This window comes from Typopeltis vanoorti, chromosome 11 (genome assembly GCF_054136105.1).
Source record: "Typopeltis vanoorti isolate ZY-2024b chromosome 11, IOZ_Tvanoo_1.0, whole genome shotgun sequence".
NCBI classification, from domain to species: Eukaryota; Metazoa; Arthropoda; class Arachnida; order Uropygi; family Thelyphonidae; genus Typopeltis; species Typopeltis vanoorti.
This window is the reverse complement of record NC_143559.1, coordinates 77,183,000-77,202,851: the sequence shown is the minus strand read 5'-3', so window position 1 is coordinate 77,202,851 and position 19,852 is coordinate 77,183,000. Positions and strand designations below refer to the sequence as shown.

General features: G+C 33.4%; 1 protein-coding gene across 3 annotated transcripts in view; it reads right to left on the bottom strand.

Moving 5' to 3' along the window:
- The window catches only part of LOC150101764 (coronin-1C-like), a 218,952-nt gene that overhangs the window by 161,731 nt on the left and 37,369 nt on the right, over positions 1–19,852 (bottom strand). For all 3 annotated transcript variants that reach the window (XM_090399832.1, XM_090399833.1, XM_090399831.1), the window contains exon 2: positions 14,184–14,381. In XM_090399832.1, the coding sequence (XP_090255958.1) occupies positions 14,184–14,381 (198 nt within the window). The remainder of the gene's footprint in view (positions 1–14,183; positions 14,382–19,852) is intronic.

Below are 19,852 nucleotides of genomic sequence, written 5' to 3'. Positions count from 1 at the left end.
AGATTTATGCTCTATTACACCTATCCTCTGTACGTAACCAGTAATAAGGAAATAATAACCAGTAATAAGGAAAACATGCCGACATAAGCTAATTTGACCACAGGCAGATGATAGTTAGGGACTGGAAGGCAGGTGCCAGTATTATAGGAACAACCACACTTGTTGGTTGTTCCTATAATACTGTATCAAGGGTGTACTAGGACTGGATTAACCATGAGCAGACATCCAGTAGAGCTCATATTGGTCAGCCACACGTAGTTAATCCTGGAGTTGAGCATCGGGTGTCACAACTGATGTATATAATTTCAACACATTTTTCCACTGTATTCCTGCAAATGGTTTGACTGAAATGAAAATTAGATGGTTTGACAAATTTCTGAAGGATTCCAAATACCAAACTTCAATAAAATCTCTCCAATCACACAGTCTTCTCACTATGCAAAATGCAAATACACCCAAAAATTATTAAATGAGACCTAGTAAATAAAATACAGGAATTATATGTCCATGTAGGTTACAATCATGAATTATACAGTATTTCTGTAATGCGCAATAAAAATGGGGGGGGGGTAAAATCTGAAATAGCAAGTGGATAGTGGATTAGACAAAATCTGAGTTGAAATGTTTAAATATAAAACTATTCATTTTTCATTTTGGGATATAATTCACTTAATAATGAATGATTTTATTTTGTTAGGTATCCTAGCAAAGATTGCAGTGAAAAATAAGCTGAATTTGGACCATAAGCAAGCCAAACTGTTACATTTGAAAATTATGATGAGGTACATAAATTTCAAGTTAAAGTTACATGCATTACAACAAGCTACAAAGTGTAAATATTAATACTACAAAAGATATTATTGAACAATGTAATAGATGGCTTTAATACTTTTATTATAAAGAAGTCAAATAATGGAAAATGATACTGGCATTTCATTTTTTTTTTCTCTTATTTACATTTTAATGATTAAAATCATCTTCCAATAACATACATAATTATTATAATTATGTATACATAATAATGCATTACAAGATAATTAAGTTTTCAATAATGTATGTATAAAAACTGAGGCAAATAACCCATTATTAAATTGTGTTTAGAATTTATTGATTTTGTTAGAAAATCTTGCTTTTGAAAAAAAATAATAAAATAAATAAAATAATAATAAATTATCAGAAGCAAATAATAGCATGGATGAAGATTTGATAGGCACAATCAAACCCCTCTCTCATGCTCGCTCACTCTCTCTCGCTCAACACACACATTAAATTGTGTTTAGAATTTGATTTTGTTAGAAAATCTTGCTTTTGAAAAAATAAAATAAAATAAATAAAATAATAATAATAAATTATCAGAAGCAAATAACAGCATGGATGAAGATTTAATAGGCACAATCAAACCCCTCTCTCTCTCTCGCTCGCTTGCTCACTCTCTCACACACACACACACACACACACACACACAGCAACAAAAAAAAATAAATAATTGTCTTTTGACATAAGTAAGTTAGTAAGCCAGTAGTTTCAGGAAGACATGCAGCAGTATTAAGATATTTGCAGCTATAGCCCAAATTTTTCACTGGCAGAAGTGAATGTGTCTATATTTAAAGTCCTACTTTAGTTACACCTCCCAAAATAGCTTATGACATTTTTGCCACAGTAAAAATTACTTCAGAACGTGTCAGGCAACTTATTCTTTATAATATTGCCATATTTCACACTTAATTTCTGTTAACAAAAGTAACTTTTGGAAAAGATTTATATATATATATATATATATATATATGCCTCAATGAAATTATAGAGAATATTTCTAATATAACCAATACTGCAAAGAGAGAGAACTTAACAATAAAGTTGATAAACCATAACAATAAGTTTAATTACACAGCTATAAAAGTTTGTTCAGGTTACTCATGAAAGAAGCATGGCTTCTGCAATTGTTTCTAGTGGAGTTCCACAACCAACTTGGGGGTAAGAACAGAAATTAAAGATTAACAAGTTAACCTACTGCTAAGGCAAGTCTAACTTCTCTTTGGATCTTACTTGCACTAAAGCTGCTGTCTTCAGACTTTTGATAAATATTTCGGAATACTAGTACAGTATGCAATAAGTGACACAAATCATTACAATTATTTAGTGAGATATAAATTTGTGCATTAACAAATAATGTTTGGAAAAATGTTAAGTTTACAATAACTTACTACCATACTTATCACTAAATTAGTGAATAAAACATTATCTGCCTGTCTGTTACTAAAACTACTTTTAAATATAAACACTATGGCAAAGCTTTCACAAAAAACATTCTCAGATATTTAGATCTAAAAAAAATATTATAACTTCTAATCTTCTTTGACACACACACACAATATATATATATATATAAAGCACTGTCTTATCAGTATCCAAAAAATTAAGTTCTCTCTCTCTCTCTTTGTTGCAAGCATTCCTCCACTTCTTAACAATATCAATTATTAATGTTGAGGATTTTCAAGAACTCTTAGGGACATTAGCCACTCAAGTACCCTCACAACAATACAAAAAAGAGCAATCAGATTATGAAGAAGTGAGATGAGTAGAAAGGATTTAATACTAAATAACTTGATGTAAGTGATATAAGAGGAATGTATGGAGCATGTGGATGTACAAAATAATTCTGATGAAAGACAACACTAGATTATGATAAAATATGTTTAATTAAATCCATTATTTCATACCATCTAATATGGACTTAATAGAAATCATTAAAAGGCAATACAAAATTGGTTAAGTATTAAAAAAAAAGTTTTGCTGCAGGTGAAAAGTATGAGGTTTACAGATGGAGCTATATCTGAATACAATGAATCTCACTGTGAGAGACCTCACTCAACCAGCAACTCATAACTCCTTTCTTTCGTAGTTACCCTATGATCAAACTCATTATGGATTCTGCCATCAAGAAGTGCAATGACTACTGAGCATTTTGATTTGTCCAATCTACATGTTCTGCCTGCCACAAGAGTATAACTGTCATCTTGGTGCAATCTGATATATCCCATAACAATGGTTCCTAAACTTTTTTAGTTTGTAGCACTCTTAGTCAGTTCACAGTGCCCTTAGTGTATCAGGATTTTCCATAGCCCAAAGCCAGACCATAGGCCTACCTAACAGCTGCAGTGCACAGTTGGTGTGGTTAGGTTGGTTAAGTTAAAAAAAAAAATGAAACATGTATTTCAAATTCACAATTTATGTAAAAAGAATTAAATAAGTACATATTTTGAACAATCAAATCAATCAAATCATTGAATAAATAAATCGTAAGTAGTGGGACTGGTGAGTGCCTGTTGTTCACTGCACATCTCAAATCTTGGAATCAAACTGGACACAGCCACCCTCATTTCCTGTTCCACATTGATTTTTGCGCAATACATCAACACATTCATGGTCTGATTCAAAAACCACATGGGTAAAGTATCATTTTAGTGAAAATACTGGAATATTTCATGGTGACCCAGAGCACCACAGTACACAGTTGGGAACCACTGTTTTATAAGGTAAATCAAGAATCGTGTTTTTCATCTTCTGTAGCTTACTATTTCCATTTCACAGAAACATTCAACTTTTGAACATCACTATGTCCTCTGCAGCTTATTTATCCCTGAAATAGGAACTTTATTATCTGGAACCTAACTACCCACACCATAAAGTTATCTTCCTATATAACTTTAATAATTGCCAAAATTCCAACTAGTTTCCCTTTTCCAATTCCACCAATCAAGCTGGAGAAATGTGTGGAAGCATTTCTTTGTAAGAAATGATGGAATGCAAATCATCCATCAACCAAGCAGAATATCAGACAATCCTTTCCATCCCCCAAAGAACCATCTTTTCTGAAGCAGTTCTCTTTCCAAATATCCTAAGAGGTCACCTTCCCTCTCCATAGCTCAGATCATAACCTTGTGCAAGCTTTCACTCTTCAATAACATCCTTCTCTTGGCAACTCTCAATCGCATGTGAAAAGCTGCTTTAGGACTCCGTTGTAGACCATCAATATATGTATACAGATGTTCTATGGGGTGAAGGCCTTCATTCCTCCCACTATTATCTAAGAAAGGTTAACAATAGATGTGCCAAGCCAGTCCAAGGGAAAAAATTCAGCATATCACAAGTGACTCCAGATTAGAACTTTAGCTTCATTCTCAGTCTGCATGGAAGCATACAACAAATGCAAAACAGCTACCAACAAATCTGGCTATGATTTTGAAAGGCCTAACAGCAGAAAACTAATATGTACAAATAGCATTTGGGCCTTCTGGTATGCAAAGACCACTGGATGTAATGTAATGACAGCTAGTGATAAAGCTAACTTACTAGCATCATTCTTCTCCTCTAACCCTTGCACAGATGATCAAGGTAAATCTGGCATACCAGAAATAGCACAATATGTCTCTTCTAGTCTTTTACCAGTCAAAAAGACATCAGTCTTTTGGTCTTAATGATATCTCCCAAGTTGTGCTCTGGGACTAACACCCATTTAGTATCATCTACTCATATTCAAAGCTTTCCCACAAAATGAAAGTAAGCCTCTGTTTACCCCATTCTAAAAGAAAGAGGTAGATAAAAATTTGCTGTCAAACTAGCTATTCATTAGCCTCATTCAATCTTCTCTAAAATAATGGAGAAAATCATTAGCAATCAACTTCTTCACTACCTGTAAATTCAATATATAATCAATACCAGTATGGATTCAGCCACTCTAGATGTGTAGCAGATCTCCTAGCCTACATCACTCATATCAGGCACAATTGTGAAAAAGTTTGGATAAACCTGTGCTGCTGCTGCTGCTCCTCAGGGCATTTTATCAGGTTTGGCATGAAGGAATGTACACCAAATGAACATCTGTTGATCAATCCTCTCTAACTGGATAGTTTTCTCTCTGGTCAATCACCATCAGTATGATGATTAGCTTCCTCTCTTTGGACTTCACCACCGGAAAAAGTGCTTCAGGACTTTATTATAGACCATCCATATATGTATACAGATATTTTACAGTATATTTTTATTTAATTAAAATGAGTGTAAACTAAATCTTTTCTAATCAATTTCTTTTGTTAGTGTAAAATATACTGTGAGAAAAGCACAAATTAATTGTAAATTTTTTTTTATATAGTACAGGTAACTCTGTTTATAAGCAGGAATTATGTTCTCAAGAATAGGTGTGCATATTGAAATGCATAAAAAGTTGTATTACCAAATGATTAGAATCTCAATCTTTTGAGATTAATTTAATCAAAAATATACCTATTTTTTGGACATATTAAGGAATAAGTAGTAAATAAAATATTCAGTACAGATAAAACAAATAACTATTAAAGTACTGTAGTTCTTTATTTTCAAGATAAATACATTGCAACAACATCTTCTTTAGTTGGCATTCTAAACCTGAAGGCTGTTTTTCAAGAACCTTTCAGTAGAAACCTGCAGTTTTCAACTTCTGACTATAACCCCTTGGTGTGTAACCTCCTCCTGCAATTTTTGCTTTAAAGAGGTCATGAAATTCTACAATGGCAATGTCATCTGCAGCCTTGCCAGTAATGTTACGATTGTGGAATGTATATCGACTTTTATAGCAGTCGAATCACCCACGACTTGCAGCAAAAAGTGCCAGTTGCTTTTCATCTTTCATGAGAACTTCATCATATAAATGTTTTGCATTCTCTCCTATGAATGCCAGAGGCATGTTTTGTCGGTTCTGATGCTTGATCCATATAGCCAGCATCCTTTTCATTTTCTCAATTGCAACAGATTGAGATTTCGTTACTCTGGTCATGCTGAAATTTGTGAATGATTGAGTGCTCTTACAAATTGTATCAGCATTAACATGAATGGTTCTCACTGTAGAATCGCTCAGCCTCATGCCCTTTGAATATAATGATATATTCACTTCTATCAAGCTGATTCAGAACTTCCAACTTCGCCTCTAAAGAATGGGATTTCTTTGGCCTTTTCTTTACTTGTCTTTATTCACACTCTTCTTTTCCTTTGGTTTTTTCTCTTGCCAGATATCTTTCTCAAAGGATGTAGAAGTTATTTATAGATAAAGACAACATTGCATAGACCAATAAGGCAGCAGGGACACAAAATGGCCACATGAGCATAGGAGATAGAGGTAGGAAACAACGTGCATGCACAGGAGTTTCCACACCTTGGATTGGAAACAGCAACAGTCCTTATGTACTGAAATTAACCCAAGTATATGAAAAAATGTGGATAATGAAAATATGTATAATGAGTTACCTGTAGTGCTGTGTTTAAATATCATGTTTACATGTGGTGTTAATTTTTAACAAAGTGAATGCAGTAGGACTGGTTAGATTTATTTTATTTCATATGATGATACAATAGCCATGAGCCCCTTTTACGGCGGAAGTATGGCACCATCTCAATTCCCGCCCCCCACTATTTTATCTTGGCTTGGGACCGGCATAGCTGATGAATCAGCCTATAACTGGGTCTTGAGTATTCCTGGCTATAATCCGTGTGTGTTCATGGGGCCAATTTGCCTGTTCTGGGAGACAAAAAACTCAAGTTTCTGGGTTAACCCTCCCCCACCTCCATACGAGACCAGATAAAGGTTCCCCACATCACGGACAGGAATCGAATCCAGGTCTTTCCAACCAAGGGGTTTGTCTACACCGACTTAGCTACAGAGGGGCTACTGGTTAGATGATTTGGATTTATGGCCAAAGCAACTCGGGCTATGAGGCCAGCATATCATATCTGTTAATGGTATATGTTCTAATAGCTAGTATGCCTGTTTTGCGGGATGAAAAAATGCAGTAGGAGATTCACCTGATTGAGTCAGTGCATCCAAAATAAGAATTATAATTTGATGTTTGGATATGTTTAAAATACATATCCAAACATCAAAAGTAAAAAACATATCCAAACATTAAAAGACTTGCTTATTTCAATGAAAATGTGAAATTTTACAGCTTTTTAAGTCAAGCATTGGATGAGCTCAAGGCAGGAATTAGGCAGGTGGTAGATCGATCAATAATCTGAGGTATGTGGATGATACCGTACTCCTCTGTAATGACAAGGAAGAACTAGGACAAATTCTTGATAAAGTTAACAAGATCAGTAATAACAGAGGACTTGAACTCAATCCTAGCAAGACAAAGATTATAGTTCTCAAAGGAAATACAAACAGAGCAGCTCTTGAGAAACAAGTGTACCTTAATGGAGAAAGAATTGAGGAAGTCAGCAAGTTTGAGTACCTGAGATCCATTATTAATGAGTTCAGAAGACAAGAAGAAGATTAGAAATGGCTAAAACAACAGTTAGAAATTTGTCTAAAATCTGGAAGGATGGATCTATCTCCATAGGAACAAAGTTGATGATTTTGGATGCAGTTGTTTTTCCAACAGTGATGTATGGATGTGAGACTTGGAACCTAAAGCAATCAGATAAGAAAAGTACAGCTGCTTTTGAGATATGGTGTTACAGAAGGCTGTTGAGGATATCATATACTGAAAGGTGTTCAAATTAATGGGTGCTAGAAAAGATCAGATTTTGATCTAGAAAAGGATGTAAATTTTTCATGTAGTACTATCATATCCTGTACACCCCCTTGAGGGTACAGGGCAGGAATTTGATGATGATGATGAGAAAAGATCAGTAGAACTTTAGGGCTCCCTAAGGATATTGACAGTAGGGACACAAAATGGACACATGAGCATAGGAGACAGAGGTAGGAAACAAGATGCATGCTTCCATCCTTTCAATGTGTCCAAAATATTTTTTGGACACATTGAAAGAATGGAAGACTTCCCACAACAGTAACAGAAGGTAAAGTTCCTGGAAAAAGAGAAAGGGATAGACCACCAATGAGATGGATGGATGGATAGTGTGTGTGGAATGACTGATCTTCAGAGAGTTGAAGCCTCAAGTAAAGCATACAACAGGACTACATGGTGAGGCCTGGTGTGGCACATCACCGAGCATCAGTTACCATACGGTAACTGATGCTCGGTGATGTTGGGCATCTACAGATGCTCGGCATCTGTAGATGCCCAATGAACAGATGGAGATGGATAAGTCAACATGAGGACAACATGTAATGGTAGTTCCTCCTCTCGCTTCAAGACTGAAACAGAAAACTAGAAGAATTGTGTGTGGAGCATGCACCAGTGGAAAGAATACAGTAACTAGTAAACAGTTGAAAGAGATAAGAAAGAATTTTCGGAAGAAGTTATTGGAAAGTTCAATTAGTGGTCTTTCATAAAGAAAGGTGTTTAAAAGTTTTTAGTTATGTTACAAAAGTAACTAGAATTACAGATGTGACCGAAATTAAAGGAAGTTTAGAACTTGATGTATGTATGTATGTATACATATGAAGTTTTTCATACAGAAGGAGGAATGCTTATGTTCCATTAGAACAGTAATATTTTAATGGCTGTTTCTAGAAATTAAATGTGTCAAGATGATTTTTAAATTGTGTTTACACTTTGGAAATCTTTCATAATAGGAGGAGGAAAAATGTTGTGTATCTTGAAAATAGGAAAAAAGAATGTTTTTTCTATAAATGAGAGACCTAGTTATTATCAAGATGTAAGAGAAAAGTTTGCAGATATGAAATCTTGCAAATTTTAGTGATAGCATTACTAAATCACTTAAGGAATTGACAACATCAATTCCTTAAGTGATTTAGTAATGCATAACTAACGTATAAGCCTGTCTACGAGAATTTAGTGATAGCTATCAGTACATTTCATTAAAAAAGTAGAATGACTGGTTATTTTTTTTTGCCACGGGATGAAGAACAGTTTCCCTTAACTTTTATTAGAAGTTATGTGCAGTTAAAAGAAATAATGTCCATTTTTCAGATTAAGCAAATTTAGCTTAAAGTTATCCTTTGATGAAAGAGCCAGAATATTTTGGGCCCATATATGTGAGATTTATTTAATTATCTTCTTATGTCTTAAGATGAGTTCCTGTTGTTAAATTCAGAATGGTGTACATTTCTTTTTATTTACGTGGCTTAGAATTATTAAACTGTTTTCGTTTTGGTATATGAAAGTGTGAAGACTAAATTTTCTTAAATATTGAGATAGTAAGATTGATTTTTGAGAATAGGAGAAAATTATTATAGTAAAATTATTGTAAATTTATACATCTAGGATCAAAGTAGTGCACCTAGATGTCAGTATAGAAATTTAATACCACTTGCAGCTGATAGAACAACAATTGCAGCCAAGAGAAATATACATGTAAGCATATATATAAAATTTGTTGTAATGATATGTGTATAATATTTATTATTAGATAAAGCAAATCAGGACTAGCAGAGTATATCCTAGAAACATAAGTGAGAGAAAACTGGATTCCTACACAGAAACAAATTCAAGATCTGGAGATTATTTACCAAGTCAGGCATAGCACTGACAAACATCCCTAACCTGAACAAATACAGCAGTAGTAAAAATTTGGAACATGCTAAAATATGCTCCAGGCTGCTAAACTAACCCAACAACCAATACCAGTAAATAAATGCACTCAGAAGGTTACATCAATCATGATACTAGCATGTTTTCAATACATGAAAGCCAAAGTTTAGGACAATAATATCACTCTAATCCATGATGTTCCAGTTTCATAATCCTTCCAATGAAGTCGTCCAGTAAATCAACATTGCATCTAGGATACAACATTTAAGTATTCAGCTATACTTGGAACTGTTCTGATTCAGTGGAATGGACTGTTGGAGATAGAATTAGCTGTATGGAATGCTGATTTACGAGTGTGAAGAGGCAGTGAAAGAAGAGCTGTTATGACAGTAGCATGAAAGTTGATTAACTGTGTATTCTATCAACCTCACTTGCTAAGATGGAAAATGAAAGAATGAAAATAATCAGAAAGGATATTATCATATAACTGATTAAATGAGTGTTGCATTGCAGGTCACTGACTGAAGTGGGAGACTGTTACATGATGATACTTAAAGATATGATTGTCTTTTTTTTTTTTCTTTATTTACATGGCTTAGAATTATTAAACTGTTTTCATTTTGCTATATACATGGAGACACCTAAAGATGTGATTGAATTTTTTTTCTTTATTCTATTTTCTTTATTTTGTTGTAATACTAATTTGTAATACTAATGTTGGAAGCACTGAAAATATAAAGAGAAGACTGTGACACTGAACAATCTGACTTAGCTAAAATTTTATATAAGCATTTTATAAGGAAAGGAGATAACAAGAGAAAGGATTTTTGCTGAAAATAGCAGGGATACATTCAAAATTATGAAGTTCAAAATTTTTCAGAAGCAGTGGGTGTGAGATAGAGGTCAACAATGTCTAACATATAGCTGGATAGCTACTATTATGGAAATGTGTGGACAAATTAACTTAGTAAGTGCAAGGCAATTAATCGTTATGGAAAGATTTTAATTATGAGGACATAAAAACGAAAGCATATATAGGAAGAGGGAAGAATTTATACAGTTAGCAAGAAATGATTACCTAAACAGAATAGAAAGAAGAGATCCAGAGAATGTACCTGTGACTGAAGTAAAAGTGAATATGTAAGTCTTGAAGAAAGAAGAAGTGGGTAGCATGTCAAGTTTTTTTGCTAGGAAGGGAAACTACACAGTAAGTAAGTAACAAAACTTAGAAGAAGAAAGTTTGAAGTACTACAAAGATATTAATTAACAGAATTAACAACGAAATAGCGTCATCAGTGCATGAAAAAAGTAAAAGGTTGTTTTAAGGATGTTAACTTGCTTTTTAAAGATAACTTGAAAACAAGTTATCTTGAAATATATTTCAAGAATTAAGAAGCCAAAGCAAGTGACAGGTGAATGAACCAAGAACAGTGATTCAGATTATAATTGCAAAGGAAGTATTCCAAGATTAAGACAAGAATGAAACTATAGAACTTTAACATAAAACTTTTAACATTCTATAACATAAAGAGAAAATATTATAGTATAAATACAATCAGAAAACTATGAGCTCATGGGAAGTATAAAGTGCAGGACAGAAGAATCACAAATGGATAAAAAATTAAATTAAAAAAGAAAATTAGTCTAGCAGACCAAAGAAATCCAACACAGTTCCTTGAATAGATGGCATGTAAAAGAATGATTACAAAAAGGATAACTTTCATGAATGCAGACATTAGGAAAGTCACAACAGAAGAAAAAAATATACAAATTACTAACTGCTGTCACTTTCCTAATACAGGAAAACCTGGCTTAACGTGAATTCGATATGCACGATAATCAGTTAACGCGATTGAGTGAAATGATCGTCTTACACTCTTATTAGGAGGCAATGCAGAAGGAGACTTTAAACTCAAGCCTATGTTAGTTTATCGTACACAAAATCCAAGGTCTAATATTTTGAAGAAATCATCACAATTGGAAAAGAGCTTGGATTTAACGAACTGGATAATAAAGATGTGAGAAACTTGCTCAGTTCCCATTCAGAACAGTTAAGTCAGCACAGTCATGAGTGGAGTGCAAACAAGAAGAGAATGTTATGACTAAGAAGATAACTGTGAAAGAACTTGATATAGTTTTCAATCACATTGAGCATGCTAAAGAAATTATGTTTGATGCTGATCCTGATATGGAACAAAGCTTCGAAGTCCACTAAAATCTTGATAAAGTGCTCACCAGCTATCACAAATTACATGACATGAAAAAGTCGAGCACGATTCAAACATCTTTACTTCATTTTTTTGTAAAAAAAAGTAGCTTAATCAAATGTTTAGATACTAAATAAAAATTTAAGCAATTGATTTTTATTAACTTTGATGATTTTATCCTCTAATATAACTTATACTGTATTTATTTATTTTTTTTTTTCAAATTTACACTAACTCATGGACGAATTAATATTATTCCTATTGTTTATTGCATTTGTTTAATGCAATTTTGCTAAGTGCACATTAATTGATGAATTAATCATGTTAAGCGAGGTTTGTCTGTATTTATATTAATTAGTCATCCTTTTTGTAATCATTCTTTTACATGACATCTATTAAAAGAACTTGTTAAAGTTTTCCTTTATCGTGTCTTTTAGTCTGATCTGTTGTTATATCTTTTATCTTTATCTCTTTATATTATTCTTTTTTGCGTGATTTACTTTCTTATATATACTTTGGCTTCTATCTGCTATCTTTAACTTCATGTATCCCTAAGTCGTCTATCTTACTTGAATATGTGATCTTATCGCTTATCTAGCAAATTTCTCAATTATGGGCCCCCAGAAATACCTGTTCCCTATAAGCTATCCTTATTCACTCAGGCAAATTTATTTACTGCGCCAGCCTGAGCCTTAAGGGTAGAGTTAAACTCAGCCTATGGATAGTTATAGGGTATCAAGTGCTACTAATATCATTTACCATAATTCAGAAGTCTAAGGTTTTCTAGTTTATTTGCAGTCGTGCCCCTTTTCTCTTTTAATTGGAATATCCCTGCGCACATATATGATCACGGGTTCGAAATTTTATGAAGGGTCAGAGTCAGTCAGCATGGTCAGAAATACAGGCATGAAAGGTATCAAACAATTTTAATGAATTCATTATTTAATATAATACAGGAACAAAACAATTATTAATATTAAGTTAAATTCTTACTTTCCTCTCACTCTCTCATTCTTAAAAATAAACATTGATTTCTAAATCCTTACAATTCAATTTTTACAACTTATTTGACATTTTAGCTTACAACTCATTAGGCCAGCTAAGCATTTAGCACATTAATATTTTCCCTCGAGTGGATCACGACAAAATATCTAATATACTAATAGTTCTTAAAATCCAGTCCAAAGATATAGAGTTATTCACATAAATTTAAATTCTTCATACTTCCTTTTATCACAAATTCGAAATACACTCTTTTCAGTACTCTTAGTCAATTTCTCTAAGATGGGCTAGGACATATGAAAGTACTTATCTACACTGTTTCGGTTTCTCTCCGTCCTTCCTTCCTTTGTGAAGATTCTGGCTATCTGGATTCTACTGCCACATGAGATTCATGTGTTCTTCCTGAATCGGGTGCTGTTTCTCTGCTATAGATTTACGTCAACGCTTCTTTTCATTGACGGCCTACGTTCGATCTTGCCGTGCTCTGTAGCGGTGCCATGCTGAAACTTCTCGAAGATCAGCTCTTAAAAATAAGAACTGAACCACGATGAACACTTGTAGCACACGGTGAGGGTACAGGAACAAACAAAAAGGGGTGGGTTCTCTCCGTGTTGCAGGTTTTATTCGCTCCCCAAGAGCGCCACCTTTCTGAGTTTGATTTCTCCTATCGTCCTGCCAGTCAAATTACTACTGTCATAAGTGGATCATAAAATGCACAGAATTCACTGCCATCATTGAGTTAATGCAATGTTATTTGGCAGTACATTGCAAAAAATACAAACTTGTTTTTATAGTGGCAAGTATATGTGGATAAAGGAACCTTTCCTACCAACTAAATGTGGATTTGGATCTCGTTATGTTGTTTGTAAAGTGTATTTAGGTAGATACTTTCTTGCTAAGTATAGCACCACTAGCTATTACAAACACACATTTTCAATCACACAATCTGGAAAGTTACATATACAAGTCATGGATTTACATAGGCCTCTACAGCAGTCTCTACAGACAGGAAGTTCCATAATTCTAATCGTATACCTTCTTCACATATACATGCAGATGTTTTTCTCAGTGGGCATGTGTGCATGCACACACAAGCAAGATTTCTGTTATGACATATTATGACAAACACTCTTTATAATATTAAGGGGGAAAAATTAACGAGGACTAACTTAAATAAGATTTTAATTATTTAAACTGACATGTTTTTTTTATATTTTTGCTGTTAAAGAAATTAGTTACGGCACTGATTTGCAAAATGTATATTAATATTAATCAGAAATTTTTCCTGGCATGTGTTTGTACTTTTAAATTTTATACTGTTTCTTGATTTCCCTTAGTTTTCAGTGATTTTTTCTTTTTTTAACCAGATCATTAGCTGGGCATTTTGAAATGCTGGCAGGCCACTTTAGACTTTGTTTGGGTTGAACAATTTGAATGGAAACAGAAAAAAGTGAATGTCTCATCATATATATATATATATAAAGGGCAACAACATATGAAGATTAAATAAATTAAAAGTTCCAGATAGTTAAGCAACACTTACTTTATTAAGTGGCAATACCAGGAATGCTCCACCACCAGCAGCCTCTATCACAATAGCCAAAAATTTAGGATTAACTGCACAAAAGTTAGAATCCCATGAATTTTTTGTTATTCTTATATTATCATAACAATGTTCTCGTTTTAAAGGTTGTCCAAAAATGTGTCGAAATTTACTGTTGCGTACGATACGAAAAGACATCTGAAAAACAAACGTTATATTATATTTATAAAATCACTATATTTCTAAAATCATTATATAACTAAAATAGTTATATAACTAATCGTTATATAACTAAAATCATTACATCATATTTATAAAATCACTATAACAAAGTTACTAATATTAAATGAATCGCACTGCTTATTAATATAATTTTATAAAGTAGTACTATCCAGAAGTGAACCACAAAATTTACACTTAAAATGTTTGTACATATGACTACACCAACTCTATGGATAATTTTTTTTTTCTCTCTCTCTCCCTACCTAGATAAATAATAAACTATTAAAAAAAGCAGTTCTCAGCAAATTTAAATTATGTTATAACTATAAATAACCATACATAAACAACAACAAAAAAAAAAAGTATTTTCATTTTGCAGTAAATTTTGTACGTATAACCGGAAACAACATTGTTGGAAACACTGTCTGATTAAATGTTTTTTATAATCATATTTTGTTATATAAAATTATACAGTTAAGACAATGAAAAAAACCAAAGTTCAGCTATTACAATTGATAAAATAAATTACTTTTGAATTATTTTAACACTGTTGCAAGAAAAGACAAAATCTTAAATGTTTTTTGGCATGAAAATGAAATTTTTAGATAGATAATGAAACATGTACATATACAAAAAAAAAAAGGCAATAAATCAGTCAACTCCATTGAATGATTTATTTTCTCTATGAGAGATAATCAGCAACTTCATCCAAATGATTCTGATCAGGAATTGAAAAAGTGTAGCATAAAAGAACAGCTTAATTATTTCCATCATCACTACTATTCCACTACACTTATATCTGTACTTATTTAGACTGCAGTATAGATTTAAATATATTGGAGGCTGCTGAAAATCATGTAGTCTATGATCATTATGTTAATTTCTTGGATTTCTCTGATAGTGCATAACAAAATTCATAAATTTCTTCTTACAGCTCTAGAGCCCAAATCAAGCCTTGGTCTCCTGGATTTGTTGCCTCCAACTCTGTCTGTCCAAAACTTTATTTCTCCAGTTGCTATTATGACTAATGATATCGATCCATCTTGTTCTGGCTCTTCCTTTTAGTCTTTTACCAATAATTTTACTATTTATTGTCTTCTTAAGAATACTGTCATTGTCCATAAGAAAAACCTGTCCTGCCCACTTCAAGTTTTTGAACTTGATTATAGTAGATATCAGATTCTTTATAAAGTTATAACTCATGGTTGTATCTGATCCTCCAGACACCATTGTGTCTGGAGGATCAGATACAAATATTAGAGAGATATCTGGAGGATATTTTTCTATGGATTTTCCTTTCAAAAGTTGAAATCAAATTCTTCGCTCTTGCCGTAAACATCCTCATTTCATATCCATAAGTAACAACTGGATAAATGATTGATTTATATATTTTTACTTGAGTCTTCCAATGAATATTACCCCTAAATATTTAAATTGTTCTACTTTTCCATTTCAAGGTTCCCCGTTTTCATGCTTGTATCAGTGAATTGATTCTGCTTAGTATTAATCATTATTTTGTTTTTTTGTTGTTTAATTTTTAGTCCTATCTCTTGTGCTGATTTTTCTAGTTCCAAATACTTTTTTCTGTTTCTGTTTAGTTCTTGACATGATGTTAATGTTATCTGCATATGCTACAATCTGCACTGATTGTTTATTAGTGTCTTTGGTATTTACTAGTAATGATCAGATAATGAAAGTTTTTTCCTCTTAATATACTATAAATTAAAGATGCCAAAAAATTATATTCTTGGTTTCATCCTTTATCCAAGTGTAAGCAAACAAAGTTTGTGCATGAAGTAACTTCGTGACTTGGCTACTTGCATTAATGACTTCACATTAATTGCCTTAGTATCCCATAATGCAATGCAGATATCCTTACTGACATGTATAATGCTATGCATTATGGGAAGGTCCACTACGCAAACCAGTTTCAACCTTTATTGAGGTTGAAACTGGTCTGGCTCAGTGGGAGCCAGACTCAGAAGTGATACCAAGGTTGAAGGGTCTGGCTCAGTGGGAGCTAGACCCAGAAGTGATACCAAGATTGAAGTAATGCAGAAGTCATATTTCTATATACAAGTAATCAAAAGGTGTCACACTTTATTACTAAAATATTCTGGATTTTGTTCTGATTCTCATTGTGCATAATCTTTCATTCACAGGTCTAAAATCTGAAACTCTCTCTTTAATGTCTACCTACTATAAATTCTACTCCAAATGTCCTTCATTTTTGTCCTTTCTTTTAGTGTTACACGGTAATCAGCATTTTTGAAATTATGGATTCTATACTGTGTTAAAATAACTCTTTTCATTATCCCGATGTTTCGATCTTCATATCAAGATCATCATTTGGAGCATACATAAATAAACAAGACAAGCTGCGTTACATTTCAAATCGTAAGCTAGAGAAACAATGATTTGATCATGTGCTACTCACTGGCATGACCTCTAGTGGGGAAAAAAAATTACATCAAGTTAGATTTAATTTATGATTACATGAATAAATATTCTTGCTTACAGATGGTTTTCCTTCCAGTAACAGTGATGTCCTATTTCTGTTATTACAATTGTTATTTTTGAGTTTAAAAAAAATATATATATTTATAAATTACAACATGAATAAACATTCTTTCTTATAGATTTTTTCTTTAACAGTGATGTCCTATTTTTTTATTATTCAAGTTGTTATTTTAGATTTAGGATCCTGGATTTTCTACATTCCTGTTTATAGTTGTTCTTAGAGAGGAAAGATTCGTGGGATGAATATATATATATGTATGGGATTTTTAGATCATCATTATTGTTTAAATTGGGGTGGTTGATAATGATCTCACAAGCTTCCTTAAATTTGAGTTCATACCATGTTTGATGTGAGTAGACAACTAGTGCTTTTCCAGTCAATTCTATGTAATGTGTTCAGGGCATGATCAGAAAGGCCAGCTTCACCATAATTATTATATTTGATGTGTCGTTTATGTTCTTTTTGTCTGATCGGAATTGTGCGTCCTGTTTCTCCTATGTATGGTATGTTGCAGGTGCAGTAAATACAATATACTCCAGGGTGGGCCAGTAGAGGGAGTGGGTCTTTGGATGAGTTGAGTAACGTGTGTTTCTCTTATTCTTTCCTGCCTGGAAAAACTGCAAAGTTTCCAAACTTTTGACTTTCTGTCCTGATCCATCTTATTTCTTGTGCTGCCAGTAATTTTAATTTGTACTGATGGATTTCTGACATGAGTGCTCCTGTCTTATATAATGTTCTTGTATTCCATGTCCCCAAATCACCATCCCACAGTTGTTTCCTGAGTCGCATCCATTTGGTATGTTATGTTTGAGGCTTTTTCTTTCTAGGTTTCTTTAACAAGTAGTAGTTTTCCAGGAATTGGTTATCAGCCCTTGTCCCATTTTTTTTTTATAAATTACTGGTTTTATAATTTGTGATAAACATATGAATCTTTGAATGAATGAAATGAAATTCAAAATGAATTTGAATGAAATTAATATTAATGAATAGAATGAGCAAGATAATTCATACTTTGGACATGTGGAGGAAACGAGCAAGAGAATTAGTGGTGGTTGTAGGGACAAATCGTTTAGGTGGAAGGAGAATGCAAGAACAAATATGTGATCCAGTAAGGACAACAAAAGCACAGTATAAGCAGGAAAGTGGCAAATCAGGCAAAGAAAAACCCTAAGAATTTTTTTTTAGATATTTGGCAAGTAGAATGAAGAATGATTATGGTAGTATGATGTTAATGGATGAAAATGATAGAAAGGCAAAGACACTGTTGAGGTATTCAGTGATCAATTTATAAGTGTTGCAACCTCATCAGGGTGAGAAAGTTAAGTATAGAGGACATAGGAGAGGATAGCTTAATTGTAAGAGCAGGAGTATTTGAGGAAATAAATAACCTTGATATCAATAACGCAATAGGGTTGATTCAATGACATATCACCATGCGTGTTAAGGGAATGTGTTCCAGGGAATTGGCAGTAGCATTAACATGCCGGTTTCATAAGAGTCTTACAACAGCACAGATTCTAAGGGAGCAGAAAGAAGATAAAATTGTTCCACTACATGAAGATGGTGATAAAGCTGTGGCTACAAATTATAGGCCAATCTGTATATCTGGAATTGTGTAAAGGTACTAGAGAGATTGGCGAGAAGTAGAATACAGAAATGGGTTGATAGCAGAATTCTCTGTGGCTATCAGCATGGGTTTGTTAAAGGATGATCACATTTTACTAACTTACTTATGTACTATAACAAGGTGATAAATACCTTGGACAGGGAAGATGCATATACAGTGATGTACTTGGATTTTGCAAAAGCTTTTGATAGACTGCCAAATGACAAGCTGGTAAATAAATTGAAACAGATGGGATTGGATAACAGATTTCTGAGTTGGACCAGTGACTGGCTGTCAGATAGGTATCAGCAGTTGTATATGGGGGTACAATATCACAAAAAAGGAAGGTCAATAGTGGGTGTACTGCAGGGGTCAGTTTTGGGATCACTGTTGTTCAATTTGTATGTTATGATATTGGGATGGTTTTAACTAGTGATATGCAGCTGTTTGCAGATGATGCAAAATAGGGAAGAGCAATGCAGAGTCAAGCAGATGTTATGGCCTTACAGGAGGACTTATTATATATTATTATATAATTATATATATTATTATATAATAGATTTCATGAATTGGCAAGTAAGTAGAACTGTCAGTTCAATGTTGCAAAGTGTAAGGTTTTGAAATTTGGTAAGCAACAATGGAATGCAAAGTATACACTTGGTGGGGAAACTTTAAAGGAGGTACAGATGATGAGGGATCTGGGAGTGACAGTGGACAAGGACCTGAAATTCAGGGTCCACATTACAATGTGTAATGTGGACCATGATTGAGAAGATATCACACTGGATAATGGCAATGATGTGAAGGACCCCTGACATGTAGAAATAAAGTGGTTGATACCACTGGATCATAATATAAGGCCTTGATCAGGCACAATAATCCTTGGTTATTTGGTTTTCGTGGTTACAAGGATATATTCCAGAGAAGATTTACAAAGGTGATCAGTGGTCTTTGGAATGTGGAATACAAATATGGATTGAGAGAATGTAAATTGCAAAACCATGTGAATAGGAGGAGACATATAAGCTAGTCAAGAGTTGTTATCAGGTTGACATGGAAGAGGAGAATAGAACAAGAGGCCATCCTTTGAAACTGTATAAGGACAGTATGAGCAGAGGAGTGGGTTCTTTACATGGAGAGTGGTTGGCGAGTGGAATGCACTGCCTGAGTGTATTGTGAATGTAGACACACTGAATCAGTTTAAAGTATGTCTTGGATGAGCTTTGTGTGATAGCATGTGTACCTCCCGCAATGAGTCTCTGACTCCATGGAGGTCAGATGTTAAAAATAATAGTGGTATAGTTTCAACAAACTAGTCAA